Raw genomic sequence first — 22,687 nt, 5'->3', positions numbered from 1 at the left:
AGAAAAGGGCTCATTTTACCTGAGACAAGTCCTCTTCATTCAATGGAGCAAGGCCCTCTAGGACTCAAGGTTACCCACTATCACCAAGAAAAATCATTAAGGCGAGACGGGGAGACAAATCTACTGGGCTTGGTCCCTATTCCCCGGCATTGCAGGCAATTTGTTTATTGGTATTCTAACGACCAGAGCACATGGATGCTGTCACAGTGAAGCAAGCTTTTTCAGACCTCCTCTCTCCACACAATTGGCTGCTCAGCACATTTATTACACATTAAAATGTGCTTGGCAGTTCCCCTGGTGTTGCCCTTTCCTGCACCACATGCAATGAGGAGGTCTTAATATGCGGTATATCATAACCGGGTGATGTCCATCAAAACACTCAGCTTGCTCATGTCTCTCCGTGGTATTGCAATATTCAAGGCAGAAAGTTTCACATTTAGCTTTTTCCACTAATGAAATGCTAAATCAACAGAAAAATATGGACTAGTTCCCATACTATGAAATTCCTGACTCAGTCTATACAGGTCTCATGTGTGCCTAGATGCATATTGCGCTGCAGTGTCAGATATACAGCCTCTTCATTGAGGAGCACCATTTAGCAAAGGGCAGAACGAGAGAGTGCCCTGGTTCATTTTCAAAGGGTTTATTGCATGTTTTTAAAACTTGATCTTTCCTCTGGCATCAAAGCCAGTCCAATTAACAGGTCATTTGTATTGCTTTAGTGCCACCTTGGCAGGTGCCTGAAGTGTGTTCATTTCCTCCTGGGAGCTGTGGCTGTGCTCTCCTGACGCCTCCATTGATTATAGAGGCTGATAGGACTGGGCCATCAGGGAGCCCATTCTATAAACGCAGCATGCTGTTTGCTCCCCTGTGTGCTGGCCGGGCTGTGCTCTCTCAACTGGATAGATATGTGTGTGTGTAGGTATGTGTGTGCAGTGTGATACTATTGTACATGTAGTGAGACAGAGAAAGAGAGAGAGAGAAAGGCACCACCAGTGCTGGTGTCAGCTCCTCAGACACACATTTTCCATTCTCCTCTGCTCGCTCCATCCTCCTCTCTCTACCCCCACCCCTCCTCCTCCTCCACCCAACTCCCTCCCTGTAGTGTCCCCTTTCCTTCTGTCCAATCTCCTCCGTCCCTCTACTTTCCCCTCTTCCCATCCACCATCCCTCTGCTGTCCCCTCTCCTATCCTCCACCCTCCTCCATCCCTCTACTTTCCCCTCTCTTCTCCTCTATCCTCCCTCTTCTGTCCCTTCTCCTACCCTCCATCCTCCTCCCTCCCTGCTCTGTCCCCTCTCCTATCCTCCAACCTCCTCCCTCCCTGTTCTGTCCCCTCTCCTATCCTCCAACCTCCTCCCTCCCTGTTCTGTCCCCTCTCCTATCCTCCATCCTTCTCCCTCCCTCTACTTTCCCTTCTCTTATCCTCTATGCTCCTCCCTCCCTTTTCTGTCCCTTCTCCTACCCTCCATCCTCCTCCCTCCCCCTACTTTCCCTTCACTTCACTTCTCCTCTATGGTCCTCCCTCCCTGTTCTGTCCCCTCTCCTATATCCTCCAACCTCCTCCCTCCCTCTACTGTCCCCTTTCCTCCCCGATATCCTCCTCCCTCCCTCCCTCTACTGCCCCCTGTCCTCCCCTCCTCCGCCTCCCTCCGCCCTATTATCAGCAGTGGCATCGATGCCGGACACGTAATTGGAATGATCACACTCTGCTTTCCAATAACGCGGACACCCTCATCACCTTTAATGAAGTAAATACTGGCTTGGTAGCGGGCAGCAGTCAAAAGCTCATGATTAAGTGTCAGACCCATGGTGCCTGTAGCTGTTGGTACTATGGTGACTTTGGGAAGGAGAACGAAGTCTGTCTGTTTTGTCCACTCTGGGTGCACCGACGCCTTAATAATGCTTCCTATTGCCTATGTCAGTGAAGTGAGTGTCAGTGAATATTGGTAATCACCTTAGGAATACATTAATTATTATAGTATAGTACATTGCAGCATACATGTGATACTAGATCACATGCTAATCACACACACACACACACACACACACACACACACACACACACACACACACACACACACACACACACACACACACACACACACACACACACACACACACACACACACACACACACAGTATGGTCCTGTAAGTAATTGAAAGTCAGTCCCAGTCTTGGCTTCAACAGAGAGCGGAAGATCTTTCTCCCTCCCTTGCCACCGTGATTCAGCAGCGCTTCAGCTGTGCATCTCCGGAGTTGGTCCACTGCACAGTTCCATTTGTAGCGTCAACTGTCTGAACGCACAGCTTGTTAGCGGCTCCAGGCCAACGAGCTCGTTGCGGTGCAATGGGGAGGCAGGCAGGGAAGCAGCAGGCCCACCGGCACCACTGGCCCAGACTTAATGGTCATCATGCCAGACAGGTCGAACGTCGGTCGGAAGGTGAGAAAAAGAAGGGAAGAGAAAGGGGGAGAGAGAGGAGAGAGAACGCAAAGCAAAGATGGTATAACAGCAAGACGCATCTTTGATGATATTAAAAAAAAATAATAATAAAACTGATCCTGGGCTTTTCTGTCCATCAAAATACTGCCGTTTGCAGAAAAGGCCAGGGGAACTCTCAAATTAAGATGGACTTGGCTGTGGGATAGTAGAGAAATAAATACTGGAGGAGCAGAAGGATCAGAAGTCTTTGTGAATACTGAGGGTGAATTCACAGGACTTTCCCGTGTCTCATAGATAGGATTCTGCAGAGGACACAAATTTCCCCCACTATCTCAAAGATACTTAAGATAGATATGACCCTGTGGTACAAATGTGAAATGAAAGATTTGAAAGGCAAGGATTATGGGTTAAAAGAAGAGCAATTTCAACCCCTACGGGAACAAGTGGTTGAAATAACTTGAATCTATGTTCCCTGCAGCCGAGGTCAGAGATGTTGGTGGTGTGCTGTGCCATGTTTTATTAAAATATTACTAATGAAGACTTAATTTCCAAAACACTATCCACTTTGATATCATTACCTGAAGTTCAGGATTCAATAGCTCTAAAATATAGAGGCTGCAGTGTGTTTTATCATTGTGTCCAGTCACGGTCTGGACTTCAATCTGTTTGAATTTTGTACTGTCAATCATTTTGCTAGTCATCTCGCAAGATAATTATCTTCGACCTACTCCACGGGCACTGTAACCTGGCTGACCCTGTGCTCCAGCCAGAGGGAATTTCCCCCTGGGCAAATGAATAAAGTATATCAAAATCAAAAACATATTGGAGAGCCAGGTTCAGGATGTTTGAAAGAGAGAAGAGAGAAAAAGATAGCGTATGTTGCCGGCACACACAGCACAAGGCTGATGCTATCATGTTGTTTACAGACTAGAGGCTGGATCAAAACCACCTCCAGCAGGAACTGAACAAATACGGTGATGGGTACACAGAAATGAAGTTTTGGAAAGAAATCCATACCCACACAAGCCTGCAGAGACAAAACTGTGTTTGTAACGTTGTAATTACCAGAAAGTTACTCAGCCATGTTAAAGTCTAAACAGCTCAGTTGGAGAGGGCACGAGGGTTGCCAGTGTTTGTTTTGCAAAGGAAGAGAGAGACAGAGAGCGAGAACAATAAAACAAACAGCATCTGTTAACAAAGGCAAACTGTATGACCCACTTAGAGTCTGGCTCCAAATACAGGGCTCTCCTCTCTGCACTCTGCACTTCAAAGATGCTCTCTCATTACTCCCATTCACAACCTGGCCCACAAGACACTGACTATCCACTTCAACTCCTCTCGCGGTCTGCCGCCTGCTCAGGCCGCACCAAATCCAGATGGAACAGAACCATCCAAGAAGGTTTCACTTCTGTGGGGTTCCGAAGATCTGCGCCACACTGCTCATGTTTGAGCCCGCTTCTTTGTTTAAGAAAGCTTTGATTTAGAGCCGCCGTTCAGCAGCCACCAGGAACATCAGCCACACGTGCCCAAAATGGGCTAGAATTGTATGTAGAGCAAGGACACTGGATAAATAGCACAATACTTTGTAATATCAACCAATTAGCATGGAAATGGAACCAGGACAATAGGTGCCCCCACAGTGCCAAGTGAAAAATTGAAAAACGACACACCTGAAAACGCTGGCAGCATCCAGGTGGGGCTAACAACCACATAAAAACAAACAAATTAAGCCCTATTTAAAGACGGGAAGGAGTGGGTGACACGTCTGAGCTGTTGGCGTATTATTGTACTCTTGTGGAGATGAGAGAGGGAGAGAGAGACATGGAGAGACACAGAGAGAGAGAGAGAGAGAGGAGGGGGGAGGGAGAGAGACAGAGACAGAGCAGGACAGAGAGAGAGTGAGAGAGAGAGAATGTAAAATGGAACAACTCCCTGGGGCACGAGCATTCATATTTGCAGGGAACAACAGAAACCTAAAAGGGACTGTTGAAGAAATATAACAGCCATTAGCTGTGCAGAAAGTGTCTGCTAACAATGAGGAAACCATTTTCCTTCAGCATGCTACTGTCCCTGAATAGTGAATGGAATGAGCCCTGTGGAGGAAAATAGTCCAGCCACTGTCAGAGGAGAAGTGCTGTGTGTGTGTGTGTGTGAGAGAGAGAGAGAGAGGTGTGGGTGGGTGTCATGCAGAGGTTAGAAACTGAATAGGAGGTCTTCAGCCCTGGTTAGTTTATTTGGCTCACTAAAATAGCCTCCAGGAAACCTCTCAAATGAGAAACAGTAACAGGCAGTGGGTTTTCTTCCCCGGAAAATTATTGAATCTGTGTGTTCCTCATTTCCACTTCAGGGCCTACCTGCTATGGCTGACCACAGCCGATGTAAAATGCCTATAAAACAGCGCCCTTAGCCATACTAGTTTATGTGACATGCACCAGCGATACCTATCTGAAGGCAAGAGGGGCGGCGGTAGCCTAAGGTTTACAGAAGTGGGTTTGTAACCATGAAGTCAATCTGCCTCCCAACACGAGCTTGAAAAGTCTGGGAGGGAAAACTGAAAGAGTAACACTCTCCCCCAAGTGCCCTTTATCAAGGCACTTAATCTGGGCAGGGAAAGTATGGGAAGTGAATAAATAACACTCAACAGCCATCGAGCAGCCTTTGGGCAAGGCACCAAAACCACATAGCTGTTCAGTGGCCAACAGTAGAGGCTGGTGGTTGTACTGCAGTTCTCAGGTTTGGATGTGTGTAACCGTGATTTATATCCTTGGATAAAAAAAGAGTTAAAACTCAAAGAGTAAGGGAGTCACACTTTAATTTAGCCATTTCTGGTCGTGGGGATGAGGTTGATTGTCATTCCAGCCAGGCCTCCAGGAGTTCCAAGCAGTATTTTGCAGGTTGTCATTTTCAATAGTAGGCTCTCACCACAGTCCGTGCTTGTCATCTCTAGGATGGTTGAGGACAATCTCTTCTCCTCACTCTCTTGATCTCTGGATTGGGAGCAGGCAGGCAATTCCTTTGTGCCGACAGGCGACTGCAGTTCCTCTGAGGAGGAAGAATCACACTTTGTAATGAGCTATCTTCCCCAAATAGGCTCCAAGGGAGGGGCAGAAGAGGTAGCAGCTAGGGAGCTGACACAGGGGTATGATGGGAATTACCATACCCTGTGTAAGAAGTGAACATCACAGGTATCATAAATAAAAAATACTTCTGAGCTTTAATGTAGAGTTAACTTTATGTTGCTGCTACAGACTTTCTACATGGCATTTAGTCAGTTAATGTACTGTGACACTGTCAGATGAAGGGACCGTGGTGGAGGAGAGCTGAGGCACAAAGCAAAGCTCTCGATTTACCGGTCGAGCTTTGTTCCGAACCTCACCTATGGTCACAAGCTTTGAGTAGTCCAAAAGAATGAGATTGCGGATACAAGCGGCCGAGATGAGGTTCCTCCGCTGAGGGCTGGCCTCAGTCTGTGTGATAGGGTGAGGAGTTCAGCGATCTGAGAGGACCTTGGTAACGAGCCGCTGCTCCTCCACATTGAAAGGAGCCAGCAGAGGTGGTTCGGGCACCTGGTACGGATGACCACTGGGAGGAGACCTCAGGATAGACCCAGGACACGCTGGAGGGACCACATCGCCCAGCTGGCCTGGGAGCGCGTGGGGATCCTGCAGGAGGAACTGAAGTAAGTTGCTGGGCAAAAGGCTCTTGCTGGAGCTGCTCTGCTCACCCTGTGGCCACTGCGACGCGGATAAGCAGCTAGAAATTGGATGGATGGATGGATGGAGGGCACAGCCAGGCCAAGTCTGAGTGGTTTAAACCCCTATAAGGGGGCAATCACACCAAGAAACATCGCTACAGACACATCCGCTTCAAAAACGCCTAGGCAGACCACGTCGGGCAAAACAGCTTTGTGCACCTGTGGAGCAGGGCTGCATGTGCGACCGGGTTAAAGACCGCTAATATCAGCTTTTCATCTGTGTGAAGCCAGTGCTTCACTGTCAAACAGCACACATCAAACAGCATCAAAACTGGAAGGAAAGCCTGCCTTCTACTTGATTTGATTGGCTGCCTGGCCCAAGTGTGACATTGATGAGCAGTGCAACTCTGCGCCTTGCGCTGAAAAGTTGAAAATATTTTAACTTTTATGCGTGCCTAAAAACCGCCAGAAAAACACGACGCGCGTCGCAGGAGAGGGGCACGCAGCAGGCGCTCCGTACCATAGGAAAACAATGGTTTTGGTGGCGACACGTTTCTAGCGACGCTTCTCGCCATGATCGCCCCTTAAGTCATTTTTGAACGTTAATTGTTTGTGTCGCTCTGCATTGAGTTTTATTCTCTTCTCTGATGTCATTGTATCTTTGTACTGTACTTTTTGCAGTTTACACAAACAGCAGCATAATAGTGTCAGACAATGGGATCTATGCTTATGAATATAAGATATGGAGATGTGTCATAGTTGCTTAATTCAGAAGTAAACAATGATAAAGAGGGGTTACATTAGACATACAAAATGCCCCTAAGGTAATTTGATTATCTCAACACTTGTGGGATAGTGTTTGTTTACAAAACATTTTAACCCAAGAGGGAAAGCATAAAAACTCACTAATTAATTATTGGCAAAACATTAGTGTGGCACAGTAATTGTTCCATATTATTTATTTTTTATGAATTTGTTTTCAAATGTATTAAGTTTTGGGATGAGAATGATGGGCTTCGTTTTTTGTTTAAAATAAGTCTGCAGAAGATCCTGCAGAAGTCCCCCGCAATTTTAACAATGTAACCCTGCTGGCTAGTGGCATTCCACAGGGAGTGTCAATCAAAAATGCTGTAAACTAGCTGATTGGAAGGATTTAAACAGTTATTTAGGAAGGAGTGACAATCAAGACCGAGTCCAAGTTGTGTCAACTGGTGATAATCTGAAATGATTGGATTTTTAAAATAGAATTTTCATTCGATACATACAATGAATAATATTTTATACATATTTTATATGTATCCGTCTTTCTTGAAACAAACTAATTCAAATTTTTACAATCTCAGTAATATGGCCCTTCTAAAATTGCTGAGATGACTGTATGTCATATAGCACAATGAGCAACTTGCAAAAACCAAATTTATCATAAGTGAGCAGGGTAATTTTTTTTTCTTTTGAATAAAGATGATAAAGTGTTTAATCTATTAGCAAATCCAGTCAAAGTTTTGCAGATTATTCAATAAATTCTTTACAATGATAAATCCAGCTAATTTAATGAAAACAGCTACAACGGCACATAATTTTTGAGTAAAATAGAAGCACATTGTAAGATGGACACAGTGATTACAGACATACAGTACTGCAGGATTCAATTTGATGATAAAAACCTCTTGGTGGTAACACAAACACGTGACGGACTTCAATGACAGAGAGCACACTGGGGAAACACCTATTCTTATCTACAATTTTCAATCTTTATGACTTGACTCTGTTAATTAAGACAATCTGAGTTCCACACGCTAATCATTTCTCTCAAATCATCCTGCAATTAGACTTATTATGTGCGGAATGATCATATCAAAGTGCTTAGCTAAGTCCAGAGAATTGTGCAGGGTTTCCCTTTAACTTTATCTCACGGATGCTATTTTTGCCCCTACGAAAAAAGACAATGTGAGCTTGCATGTTATGGGGGGTGGCGGTAGCACTTATCGAGATCTGTTTTCTGAAATGCAACCATTCATTATGATAGATGGCATTTATGTAACTTCTGCCGCACAGGACAGCAGACCTGGGAGGAATTATGATCAGGTATCTCTATGAAATCTGTGGAAAGTCTCGTCTTAAGAATCTGACTTGAGAAACCTCAAACATTAGTTGCTCAATTCCTCTCTTTCTTAAATGGCATCAAATAAATGGTGTAAAATTCACAATGATTCCTCCTAGAGTAGGTGAAGAGATGGGGAGGAAATTTGTGTATGGGAGCTGCTTGCTGTTGGCTTTATTGGTTTGTGGTTTGCTCGCTGGGGAGACACAGCTCCTGAAAATCAGGTGGGGAAAAGCACATATGTATGGGTATACAGTACACTTTCCAGAACCCTATGGAAATGCACGCAAGCAGGCATGCACGCACGCACATAAAACTGTGTGTGTGCACAACCCATTCATGCAAACACCTGTGAAGCACCCACACACAATTCTGCATACACAAACACAATCCTGCATACACAATACAAACACCTACAAGGGAACACACACTCACAAACAGAGCAGCTGGTACTGGCAGAGACAGCTCTTTCAACTGCTCTCCACAGAGACAGGAAACTCTCGTGGTTAATTCTGTAAGGCTTTCCAAACGTGACCTCTCGCCCCCCGCTCTCCGTCTCCCCTGTGAAATCTGGCAAAGCCTTCAAACAACATCCACTTTGATTCCTCAAAGAGCCGATGAAGATAATTTGGTGACTGTCAGACAGATTTGTTGCTGCAACATAAACAAGCAGACTTGGCGCAAAAAAAAGATTAATATTATGCACCAAATATATGACCATATGTTAGATCTGGGTCCAGGCATCTGTCGATCAATCCTTTGATCAGGCCCCACTTACGTCACTTATAGCATAAATGTCATCTCTCGGCTAATGCCTTCTGACAAACAAGGAAACTGGGCAGTAATTACATTTCCCAGGTTCTACAAAGTGGAATTCCTCCATACTAACCCCTCAGAGAACTAACCCCCCCCCCCCGCAACCCCATCTCAAACTTAGGTGGGGACACATGGTGTGTGCACCTTTGAAACACACATTTCATGTACCAGTAAAAATTACTTAAAGTATGATTTAATGACTTCCTTAGTTAATTTGACAAAAAAAGAAAACTAAAATTGATTGGATTTTCACAGTGTGAAAAAGCTTCTCCCCTACCTTTTCGCCTGACCCTATTTCCCCCAAATTACTGCATTCTAATCTAACATGTCACCTTACCTGTGCAGAGTCTTACCTGTTCCTTGGGCTGGTTAGAGTACAAAGGAGAGCGCATGGCTGCATCCCTGTATTTAAGGTGTGGCCTGGGCCATACCAAGTCAATGGGGGAGGGAGTTACCCTGGCTAAAGTGTAATGTGGAAGTTAAATTGCCTAAATAGAATGGTGACTGTTTATTGCTTTATTTAGATAGTCAACCTATATAATGTTTGAAATCTTATTTTTATTTATGTCTTAAGAACATTTATAATACCTCCTATTGTATAGCCTATCCTGTGTTTACCTGTGCTAATAGTTCAGTCCAATCAAGGTAGGGCTGAGAAGGTATATAAGCTGGTCATTCTGACCTTGGTAGAGAGAGAGAAACAGCTTGCTGTGAGGCTGTGGAAGTATTGTATGATTTAAGTTGTTATTTATAGCATCCCGGTGCTGCATCTTTATGTTTCCTGATTTTTGCTTATCATTATTGGTTAATAAAACCACAACCTCCTTTGCACTATACCTCTGCCTCATGACTCCCTTCTTCAGCACACCGACATCTTTTTTTGAAGTTTTTCCAGTGCCAGTCAGCCACACTAGCATCCCTCTAAGTAGTGGTACAAGCGGTAACTCTACACACAGATTACCTGTTTTACAGTTACTGTTGTTGCTGGTTGAAGATTTATGTGGAGTCATTTTCTTTTGAAAACATCATACATGCTAAATAGGGAAATGAGGACATGGTAAATGAGATTAAGCTAATTGTTTATTCCTTAGGGTTTACATGAATAACACTGTACAGAAGGTTGGCGTATTTAATTATCTCAATAAAATGCGCTAACGTAATCGACAAAGATCATGCCTTTGATTAGCAAACAAGAGTTTCATTGCTTTACTCCAATTAAGCAAATGATAAATGGCGTGTGACAATCTGCTGGCTCTGCTCACTATGTTTACAGAGGAACCCTCTGAACCCCTTTTAAAATCACGGTTTAGCAATGACATATAAGGCACAGGCTTTACAACTGACAATAAAGTCATGGCTCATAAATCATTATGTCAAACTGCAGCTGTTTTGCTGTGTGCTGTGATAATGGCTTATATTCCAACAGCAGAGAAAAAGGAATAATGGCCGTTTACTGACTATTCATTAATATCTCAAAATGTACTGAACCTCCTGCAGCCTGTGTTCAAGCTCAGATAAAATGTTCTATCAGACAATGTTCTGTCAGGGGAGATTGATGTGGAAACAGGGCTACATGACTGTGCGGGAGGATACCTCGATGTCACACACTTCCACCACGTCCATGAGTCATTAGTATTGGTTTGTGATGACAGCACCTGGCACATGGCAGGCAAAGGCCTTCTGTCATTCATCCCAGGGGGAAAAAATGTGACAACCAGCTGACTGACTGACTCAGTCACTGACGAACTGACTGGCTGACTGACTGACTGACTGGTTGGCAATTCTACAGTCAAGGGCTGCAACACTACACAGATGACAAGCAAAGAGGACTACAAGCCACTGTAGACTGGAAGTGAGGAGTGGATTGGAAGAAACTGGCACAGGGCAACTGTCCTGTTTGTTTAGACTACACCGCTATGCGCCAAAGCCTGAGCCATCCGTTTGTGACCCTAGTGCCAGTGCCTAAACACTCCCACCCCACCCTGCCTGCAATGTTGGAAGTTCAGAAATAGAAACGGAGAGGGGAGAGAGAGGGAGAGAAAGTGAGAGAGTCAGAAAGACCAAAAGACTGAGAGAGAGCTGCAGCACAAGCCTAATGCCACTCTGTGCCAGCCTGCCAAGTAGCAGCGGTGCCACTGCACAGAGAGTTAGGTGCCAAAGCTTGTCAAACACAGGGCACCGATCCAATCCAATCCAGTGGCAGAGGGGAGGGCTGGCTGCCACTCATCTCACCTATATAAGAGCTGTCACTGCTTGCTGCTGCCAGGCTGTAAAAGTACCTGCTATTGTAAGGTCCCTCTGTGTTATAAAGGTCTCACAAGTGCAGGTGCATGCTCACATGGGGGAAAGGGGAAGCAATACGATTAAATAATTCCCGCTCAGACTATAAGAAGGTCCCATATGTGTTTGGAAAACACTCAAAATTTGAGTATTGAACCTTGAACTTTCTTCACATTTCTTCCATACTAAACCATATGTCAAGGCTGCTGTGTTTGTCCTGTGCTATAAATAAAAGGGAGCTTCTTGCTGATCCAGTAAATTTCATGGTGCACAATGTTTATATGACAAATGTGTCTCATGATTGTAATTGGGGTTGGCTGCTCGCAAAGGCGCTTTGTTCGGAGGTATTTACTGGGCAAAAGCACCTGAGGGATATAAAAGAAGAGTTGCCTTTTCATTCAGGCACAGAGACAAAGTATGGTTGTGTGTGTGTGTGTATGTGTCTTGATTGGTTTTGGTCTGTGTGTAAATGTGCTTGAGTGTCTTGATTGGTTTTGGGGTGTGTGTACACGTGTGCAATTGCATGCGTTTGCATAATCATGTTCAACAATGTATCTCATTGTCGAGGCTAGAGACTATCAACATTTTCCCCACGTTAACACCCCTGTCTGTCCTCCCGCTGATAAATAAGTGAGATGTCCAGGAGAGATCATTATCGGAGAGGCCCTAAATCGATCTATCCTAATTAATTACCTGCCTGATAGATAGGAGTGAGAACCGTCACTCCCTAGCACCCCAACAGCAGAGGATCTGCTGCTCGATAGCGCATAAGACAAAAGCGCATAGACAAATATACACACACAAACTCTATAGAGACACAAATACGTACATGAAGGTTTGAGGGATTCGGGTTGGCTATACAAACTGTTGAATGAACGATAGCCAGATGGATGGACGGATGTACATCAGTGGAATGAAAGAACCCCTCCTCCCCCTCCAGAGCACACAGGCAAGGAGCTGAGAATCCTATAACTTTTCATTTTCCAGATGAAAAGGACTCCCTTTCCACACGGTAATCCTGTCTGTGCAATGATCCCTGCCTTTTTTTTTTTTACCCCCTCAATCTTCCTTATCCAAGGACACGCACCTTAGTAGAGGATCAACGGGCTCATCTGCAAGCTATCTGGACGACCAATGTCACATTAAAACCCTGTTAAGCTCTAATTACGTAGTGCGTTAGAGAGCGGCAGATAAAATACGACTGTACTGTAATGTGGCGCTGAATTGGGCCACTACATAACCCCACCCCCCACCCACTCAAAAAAAAAAAAAAAGTGCAAATGTGAGACATAAACCAGCTCAAATTGGTTGAGTAAGGTGTAATATATCTGCTGCCCAGGTCCTCTCAGTATCCCCTATTCTGTGTGCTTTCTCTTTCTCTCTCTCTGAGCCTTTCTCTCAGTTTCTACTGAGGCAATCTATCTCCCGCCCTTATATGCTCCATTTCTTCCTGTCTCACTCTTTTCCTTCTTGTTTGGAATAAAGCGGGCCCAGATTTAAGCTTGTCAACACTCTTTTGCACTGTAGGTAGTGCGCCCCTCACCTGATTGCATGTGAATGTGTGTCTTTGTGTCTGTGATGTATGCTTATATTACATTGTATTTCCGTGTGTGTGTGTGTGTGTGTGTGTGTGTGTGTGTGTGTGTGTGTTAGAGGGGACAGACATGGTGGGCATCCCTCTTTCCCAGCTGACAGAGATGTCTGGAGGGTCTGGGCAGGGGGTTAGACAGATAGATGGGGCAGCCATGCAGCGGCGCCACAGTGTGTACGTCATGCTTGATCAACTCTTATTACAGCCGTGTTTGCATGACGGGCTCATAAACATGACCACAGAAACAGTATCACATACACACACGCACACACGCGCACACTCACACCAGCAGATGCAATAACCCATAGCCTCATTTGCATACAATTTATTGCAAACTTGTCAGCCTTCTACCGACACCTCCTGTCTCACCTTCTTTACAAGGGAAGGCGTCAAGCTGTGATCGCTCATCGCACATCATTAGAACCACAGAACTATCACACACACGCACACACACACACACACACACACACACACAAACACACGCACACACACAAAGAACCAGTGAGGTGGAAACAAATCCACCTTCAATTTTTTTGGGAGGAAAGTAAAGAACAAAAATATTATTTTCATGACAAAATGTATTACAAGAGCTGTCTCAGTAGTCAAAGTAATTTATTTTCCTTCAAGTTTCTTTATATTTTTCATATCTTCTGAAAACCAGGGGCTTAAATGTTTTTGATGCTGAGGGTACATGTTCCATCAAGGAGCAAGATGCAGTCTTGATACATAGTTGATTTTCATGGCTGATGTAGTTTAAAATGTCAATTTGCTCCCCTTATCAAGATAAGCAGAGTTGCAGTATCATTAAATGATTCAATTTCATGGTCTAATCAGTGAGGATTTCATGGACACACTATGTCAATACCTAAATACGTCTTATTACAGGTACCTTCCTGTGTCAACAAATGCTGTTTGAATATTCTTAATTGCCATTGATTTTCTGCTGACCAGTACAAAGCCCTGGCTTGACACATGTGAGCCCTGAAAATGGATGACCTTCATTTGAAGGAAGAGAGAGTAGGATTTGAAAAAGCATAGACCATTGAGATAAGAGGTTACCCACTGGCTATCTCCTCTTGCCAACAATCAATAGATGTAGAAAGTGCTGGAAGCTTATTACTGACAAGCCCACAGAGTTAAAGGAGGAAAAGAAAGACAAAACCAACCTAACTTGTGTTTCTAATTGCATATAATTTGACAGGTCTTCAAAAAGTTAAATCCCAATCAAGAGTCCAAGAACTTTTTCCAAGTTTCTGGATGAGATTGTGCTTTTTGATCTGTGCATTGGCATTCAGATATAGTAGCCATCATAATGTTAAAGGTCTCCATCTGAACTGCATGGCTGATTTAGCAGAGGTGTGAGTGACTTTCGCTGGAAGAGAGCTACGTGCCGTAATTCCTTCCAGACAATTTGCTCAAAAGAGATAAGGCTTTGATCTACAGTACATTGGCGGTGGCCCCAAGGTCTTAATTCCTCAATCCCTCTGCCATTCAACCCTGATGAGTCCTCCACTTCTAGTGTCGAACACTGCATTATTCTTGGACTCGATTCCTGAACTCTATTAAAGGCTGTTGTAAAATAAATGGTATTCAACTTTAACAAACACACACACACACACACACACACACACACACACACTCCACCACCAACACACACACACACACCTCCGGTGCTATCCCCAACGTTCGGCCACTGTCACCACCACCAATCCAAAGCCCAAGCATGAGGGAAAAGAGACGAGACAGGAGGGGTAATGGAGGATGTGATGAGGCGGGAGAGCTGAGGGCAGGAAACAGATGAAAAAAGGAGGGTGAGGGAGAAAACTGTCAATCAGTCAGGAACCCTGGGAGGTAGAAAACGAGGGAAACAAAGGGGGAGTTACAGCAAGAGACAGAGAGATGAGGGGGAGGTGATGGAGTGAATATGAAGCTCTGGATCATCGTGCTATAAACGCTACCCAGAGTCAAAGTGAGAAAAAAGAGGGGTCTATGAATGTAAGCCACTTCACACACTGCAGGCCACTATAATGTCAGCCCACTTTTGGCTGGTGGAAAAGAAAATATCTAGGAGGAGCAACATCATAAGGTTATATCACAAATATATCGTACTGTCAGTACATATTTGGTTTACGGAAAACCAAAAGACAGCAGTCAACTTCAATCAGAAATCCCCTTTAAAGGAGAAATCAATCCATAAATAATGAATGGGTTTATTGCTATCAAAAGCGCAATTCTCAAACAGAAATTTTTAGTTTAGTTTCCCTTGTCTATCCTGCTTCTGAGATATAATTTTTCCAAAATGTTCCCCATTGCGCCCAATGTCTGTCAATCATTTACCTAAGTTCACTCGATTTATTTTACCTGTCCCCCAGTGGAACCAATGTGATGCACTAGGGGAACTGTAGACAGAGCTCAAAGACTCCAAAACAACAAAAGGAGAAATATAATCCTTAAAGTCCCACTGAAACGGAAGTTAGAGCGTCTTTAGCTTCTGTACTGTGACGTATTTCCCAGTGAAACGGAATATTTGAGTGGTGTACAGTGACAAGAGGGATTTAAATCAAATCCTTCACATTTGATTGGACCGCTAAACAGTGGGCGGGGCTTAGAGTTTAGCGCGATACGAAGCTACAGAGAGAAACGGAGCTACAGAGGACTGTTGGCTCCACACACACCTCCCTCACCTGTTGTTAGATCAGGAGGAGGACAAGGTAGAGATGAATGATTAGACCTCAGCGACATTGTTTTGGAAATGAAAACAAAGTTTTTGCCCACTGATATCCAAACACACATCTCTTCCTATCTCTCTCCATATTGCTCTGTCAGCTATACGACCCAGAAACAGTGAAGTGCGGTTTTATATGACCGGTGTGGCTAACTAGAGGTTGAAGAATGATTGATGGGTGGATGTCATCATATTATTGGTTGAAATCGGTTGGTTCATGCTTACGTAAGCACACGGCATATTTTGTTTTACAGGAAGAAAACATGATTGGATTTTGATATAAGAATACAAAGAAATTGATTTCTGGTATTTTTTTTGGCATATATTGTTAAATATGTGCACAATATGACCGGGGATGTGATCTAAAAGGGTTAAAAATGCATTTTTAATTTCATCTCGACTTTAAGTTAACTTTGGGTTGATTTATCCTTTATAACAAGTTAGTTTGGAAATGTCAGAGGCCTCTTCTTTCGACCTTTGATCTGGGTAGGGCAGGTGCAGGCGTTCATCTTTATTTCATCCACTTCTTCTCGGACTTTGGCTCCAAGTTTGCGAGCTGATTTTAACATGTCATTGATGTGGAGATCCCTGGCACACTGAGTAAGTTATTTAATGGTGGGAGCAGCAAGGGTGAGCTGTAAGGGGCACAGTTTAAGGTGATGTTATGTTTACTGGGAGTCAGCCCCCATGCCTCACAGCTCTCTTGGCATCAATGGAGGAGAACAGCGAGGCAAGAACAAGGGAAAATGCTTTTCTTTCGTTGATAGAACAGGCGATACACTTCATGAGCACAGCTCATACGGTGGGAATGAAATAGGAGCCTGGCACTCTAGCCTGGCACTCTTTTATTCCTTCTTTCTTTATCTCACACCTTTCCACTCTAATTGCCCCAATCATTCAAATAAACCTGTCTGGACACACCAACACCAAGAGTGGGATAAGCATCCAGTGCACTGCACATGTAATGTCAGGTTTAGATACAGGATTCAAGTGGATGTAAGTATTGTCTATTGAAGTGTACTGGAGTCGTGTTGAGAGAGTGCTAGGCAGGAGGCATGCCACAGAGGCCATCTAGGGTGAGCGGCCTGACATAAGCCCGGCTGGATCTAGTGCATCAGACCTAGATGGCGCAGTAATGGAGACAGCGCCCTGGTCTGCGTGCTGGGTCCAGAGAGGAAGCTCTCTGAAATGGAAGCGCTGCCTTTTGGATGCCATTAATTTGCAGTGACAGTTTGGCTTTCCTTGGCCACAGTGCTGCATAAGAGAGGTCGACCTTAATACTGTGCTGTGCTTCGTTTTTTTGGGCTCTAAAAAGGAAGGAAATGAGGGAACGGCCTCTCTTTACATACATTTGGTTAAACAGCGGCTTGTGGTCAGCCATAATTATACACCTAAGCCCGTGCATTATTTATGCCACCTTTTAAAATCCATTAAAAGTCGTTTGGCCTCCTCTAAAACCTGTCATTATCGATTGACTTTACTGTAATTGCTGCTTTAAGCTCTCAAAGATTTTCTGCCGGGTGATTAAGGATGTAGCCACCACTGCGAGGGTCTGCAGCTAGCGTACGCTAATCAAGGGACCGTAAAACTCACAAGCCCAAGCAGTATTTCACTCGGTGGTCAGCAGCAGAGGCAGGCCTGGATTCTACCTCTGATCAAAGTGGATGTAGGTTTTACAACTCTGATCCCTTAGACGTACTGTTGTGCTTCTCTTCAGCTGATGATTTGTACACCAATAAGGCTGTGGTTTACTTCCACAGTAGTAACAGAACTACTAAAATTGAATCAAATCAATCACCCGCATTGCACTGCAAAGAAATGCACATTGCTGACTTCACACACTGCGTGATTTGCTGAGCTGAAACGAACCAACAGTTTTAAGCGGCAGCACTGTTAAGTGCTCTGACCCATAAGGATATGCTGGCCCACAAAACCACAATAATTCTTTATTCAATAAGCACAATTAACAGCTCAGGTCTTTCTCTCTCGTTCTCTCTCTCTCTCTCGTTGTCTCGTTCTCCCTCTCTCTCTCTCTCTCTCTCTCTCTCTCTCTCTCTGCCATCTATTAAAGACTTGAAGGAGTGTTTGAGTGAGAGAGTAAAATCAATACAGGCGCCATTACCATGGTCTCATCAGAGAGCTTGCCTCAACATTCTGTGTTTAACAGTCAAAGTCGTGAGCCATTGGAAATGTTTCTGGGGGCTTATTAATTCAAATCCAAGTCCAACAGTGTGTTGGCCTACACATCAGCTCAATGGGCTAACAGTGCTAAATGGGCTAGGATTTGCTAGAGTATGATTTTTAACTGCATGATAATTGGGCCTGAACTGAGCGTGGTGAACCTGGAGGACGGCAGTTGATGTATGAGATGGTAGCATGATATCGGAATGCTCACTGCTGATTGGTGAATGTATGTGGAATGATATGTGTAGTCTATTGTCCACAGCATGTCTAGCACTGTCCCTTTTGCACCATACAGTATCTGGGCACTGATGTCACCAAGAAAAATTCCTGTACACTCATTGCAATCGGGAAATAAAGTGTTAATTCGTTTTGGTTTTACTAACTGAACAGATAGCAGCTTTAAGTGACAATGTTACACCCAGAGGTAGCTGAGTGGTTAAGCCCCATGCCACTAAAACCAGATGTGTGATCCCACTGGCTTCATATCAAATCCCACCAGAGCTTTTCCTCCTGCCTCTCCCCCCTACTACCCTACCACCACTACTTCCCCACTGTCTGAATGAATAATGGAAACACTAAAGGTGCGTGGTGAGTTACAATGTTAAGTAAACACAAGTAAACACTGGCTTATGTGACTTTCAATATCATCCTTCAATGTTGATTTCCCTCACGATTCTGTTTTAATCCAAGCTGCAGGGCTCCGCAACTGTGAATCAAACTGAGTTTTGTTTTAGTCAATGAACACATCGGATGAAGCGCTCGGTACCGTGTGTGATTGGGCATCGGTTCAGAGATGACAGCATATGCAGCAGACACCTGAACAGTGTCCAGGCCAGGCTTGGGCTAGGGCTGGGGCTGGGCCAGTAGGGGGTCCATACGCCAGACTCCCATGGTACCAGCAGATGGCTGAGGGGCTGACCAAGTATGGCGATTCAATCTGCTACTATTATCCAAGGTGGGCCAACTTCCTACCGGCAGCAGGTTTTCTCTTTCATCATGCTCTCTCTCTCAAAAACAAATGTCTCCTGTGTGCATCAACTGTGATGTATAGTGCTGCTGAGGGTTGGGAAATATGTAAGTAGGTCCTGAGTCACAGCTCACAATATTTGGGAGTAGCATTTGATTGTAATGGCAAATAAAAATGAAGCAAGGAAGTCTTGACTTAAAGTGAGCAATTGGGAGCCTAGCAACGGGGGACTAGACGGGTTTCCTAATTCCCCCAGCAGATTTCCATAGCCTTGTTTGGGAGGAGATGATGAATTTGAAATGTAAAAAGGAGGAGGGGAAATGGGAATCTGGTTAAATCGTGTGTGCATGTGTCTGCATGTGTGTGCATTTGTTTGTGTGTGCCAGCGTGTCTGCGTACCTCTGTCTGCAATTGCTCGTCTGTGTGTGTGTGTGTGTGTGTGTGTGTGTGTGTGTGTGTGGGTTTAATGGGACGAAAATAACAGTAAAACCCTTCAATTACTTTCCACAGACCAAAAAATGGCTATCCCGGCGCAGAGATATAAATCAATATTAAAGTAAACAAGTAACTACAAACTCCCTCCTGCCTGGCACACACTGAAATGGGACTGCAGAGGTTAGTCGATTTCATTAGTTAAAATTTGATCAGAGCGGAGATTCCCGAGGGAGGAGCAACAGATGATTCAGACACGAGTGTGGCTACACTGGACATCTTCAACAGCACAGTTGCCTCCAAGAGCCCATAATGAGGGCTGGCCACATATCACTGTTTAATCTTCCATGGCGCGGTTTCTATTAAAACCCAGTCAAACGACGGTAGGTAACAAAGAAAGAAAGGTCAGGCTTATTGATTGTCTGGTCTCCTACCCTGGCTGCCTCCATGTTCACCTGTCAGATTTTTTTTTATTTGAAGTATCATTTACCACATGTCAAGCTAGCCCTCACTGACAGCTGCTGATCGCCATATCGAAGGTCATCTGCAGTTATGATCAAACGCGGCCAAGGGACACACGCGTACACACAAGGCAGAAACACGTGCACAGAGACACAGACATAGATACATGTCCTGCTTTTAATGTGTGATTAATGTTGTGTGTTATATGTTTTTATTGTGTTGTTTTCTATGATCGTTTTAACTTATGTAAAGTGTCTTTGAGTACCCTGAAAAGCGCTCTATAAAATAAATGTATTCTATTATTATTAGTGTCCACAATGGGATCTCTCTCTCTCTCTCTCTCTGTCTCTCTGTCTCTCTCTCTCTCTCTCTCTCTCTCTCTTACTCTCTCTCTCTGGCTCTCTCTCTATCTCTCTGGCTCTCTCTCTCTCTCTCTCTCCTTGGCACATTGCTTCTCGCTCAATCTTCTCAGGCTCATGCACAGTTCAAGTTCAGTCCACCTCCAGGGGATTGAAGCGGTTACCCAGTAGAGTAATCTCACCTGTTCTGCTGTTTCTGACTCAGGTACTTCTTCTTGATGTTCTGTAGCTCGTTGGCCAACCTTTCGTTCTCATTCTTCTACTCCTTAGTTTTGGACATGTTCAGCTGTGCCGATAACGCCTGCGGAGCCGGAGAGAAATGTCAGTTTGTCATGGAAAAGGTGCACAGAGGGAAACAGGTACTGTGTTTTGCCTGAAAACACAGTTGGCAAAGTCTGTATCTTCTTGTATTACACAACTGACAACTCATATTTGTTAACACGCATTCATATCTATTCCACTCTCTCATTATGCTATAATAGTATTCTTGATTTGTATGTTGGAAGTCCAGTAGGGTTTCTGAATTTCACTTAGGGGACCTTAGCGAGCCAGCAGTATAGTGTTATTATTTTTAATGCACATTTTTATTGCTATGATAATATTACATAGTGTTATGTTATGTCTGTTCTACTGAGGGCTTTAATGGCACTAGCAGTGAATGTCTTCCCTTTATTGCAGTATTACTCACAGTGGCTAATCTGATTGTTTTGTTCCTTTTAATTTACAGAACATTGTTAAGACATTTGTTAAGAAAAGAAAACAAGTATTACTACTATTTCTCTTCACTTACCACTAGTATTAGTAGTAGTATTATGCTATTTAGCACCGGTTAATCACACTGACACCATGAAACCAATCTAGGAGGCTGATGAAATAAAATCAATGCCTTATTCACCTATTAATTCATTACCATGAACCTTGTCCCCTAATGTAATGAACTAAATTGTCCTGGTGTGAACCCATATTCCATTTTATGGCCAAAACAAGCAAGGCTGACAGTTGATTCTGGCATAATCTAATTGCCGTTTCTTGTAGATTCTGTTTCTGCCCTTGAGCTTAATGGCTGAGAGAGAGAGAGAGAGATCCACTGTTCCAGAGGTAAACTATACACAGTGGAACAATGAGTGTTCAAGAAAAAGCAGGGGCTTTGTAAGCTCTAAAGCACTATTTAATTTCATTCTTTCTGTGTCATGACATGCGTTTATTTACAATTGTGCCATTTCATGTCAAAATCAAAACACCATGTGTGCCACTGAATCTGGGTCGCTGTCATTTTATCAGCTACATTAGTAAATATCAAGAGCACTGTTTTCCATTTGCTATTGTGTTATTCATTCACAATTCAGCACGATCATTAGGCAAAGACCAACAAAGCAAATAATGGGGTATTAATCAGTAGCATTACAAATGAAGACGACAGCTATTTTAATTTCAGAAAGATTTTTCAATTTTGGCTTACTGCAGGCCTAAACGGTGCTTACTACATATTAGCATTGGAATTGCCTGGGTGCAAGCTTGTTTAGCTAAACCCTTGCCAACAGTGCCTGGGGTCCACATTTAATTAAGCTTGGTAATAAATTATCAGAGAATTAAGCTCAAAATGGCTCCACCTCTGGGCATTGGCAGGCTTTATATGTCGCATGCGCATGAAGTTATGTGCTGCTAACTGCAGATATTCAAGAACAACCTATTCTGCACACAAGAGGTATTTTAAAGTCTCCCTTCAAACATAGCATGCATGACTCATTCTTAAAAGGAAAAGAAAGGAAAAGTAACATTCAGCGTCTTAATGACAGGCATCACAGAAAGAAAAAAATGCTAATAACTTTTTCATATTTACCCAATATCAATCCCAAATGTTTTAATGGTGTCTGTATTTAAAGTTTCAAAAAAGAAAAAATAGACAAGGGGGAAAAAAAAGTAGAGTGATAGATGCACTGGAGGGAGGCATTTTTAAAATCCCAAATGTCAGTTGCTAACTTAGCCTTCGTAGTTCTTTATGGTTGAGCTCTTAATTAGGTGAGGGTGGTGGGGGGGGGTACTAATTATTCATTTAAGTGAACTGGCCCCGAACTCACAACTAGTCTGTGGGAGAGAAATGATTTATGGGAGCCCTGAAAAGCTCTCTGCGGGACCGGCGGCAGAGGCGAGCGGCGCAGCAGGGCCGCTGGACATGGTGGCAGCAGTGGTGCGAGGATAAGGGAAGGCGAGGACAGACACAGAGATACTGGGCTGGGGGGGGCTGGGGGGGGGGGGGGGGGGGGGGGGGGGGGGACAGGCACTCTGAGGCTGATGGGGAATTGTGCTGCCTCAAAATGCACCACAGGCCTATATCCACCCCAGCTCCGCTGTGCCTTAAGTACCATTTCTGTGCCAGTGGTCAGAAATGCTAGAATGACAAAAAAATGAGACTAAGAGATAGAAAGGGAGACAGAGAAGAAGAGGGAGGGAGGGAGGGAGGGAGGGAAAGAAAGGTGTAGAGAGTGAGGATAGAAGTAGAAGAGATGGAACAGAGACAGAAAGGGACAGAGATGGAGAGCATGAAGGACTGGAAGACAAATAAAGATAAAGGTCAAAAAGACAGAAAACAGGAGGAGAAAAAATAAAGAGAGAGAGAGAGAGAGATGCTTTGA

General features: G+C 44.1%; 1 protein-coding gene across 1 annotated transcript in view; it reads right to left on the bottom strand.

Annotated features, from left to right (window-relative positions):
* Nucleotides 1-5,931: 5,931 nt before the first annotated feature.
* Nucleotides 5,932-22,687, bottom strand: part of LOC139928509 (cilia- and flagella-associated protein 58) — a 55,898-nt gene continuing 39,142 nt past the window's right edge. The window contains 2 exon segments of the mRNA XM_078290013.1: nt 5,932-6,196; nt 20,237-20,355. Coding sequence (XP_078146139.1) covers nt 5,932-6,196; nt 20,237-20,355 — 384 coding nt within the window.

The sequence above is a fragment of the Centroberyx gerrardi genome, chromosome 3, assembly GCF_048128805.1.
Source record: "Centroberyx gerrardi isolate f3 chromosome 3, fCenGer3.hap1.cur.20231027, whole genome shotgun sequence".
NCBI lineage: Eukaryota > Metazoa > Chordata > Actinopteri > Beryciformes > Berycidae > Centroberyx > Centroberyx gerrardi.
This window is presented reverse-complemented; position numbering and strand designations above follow the sequence as displayed.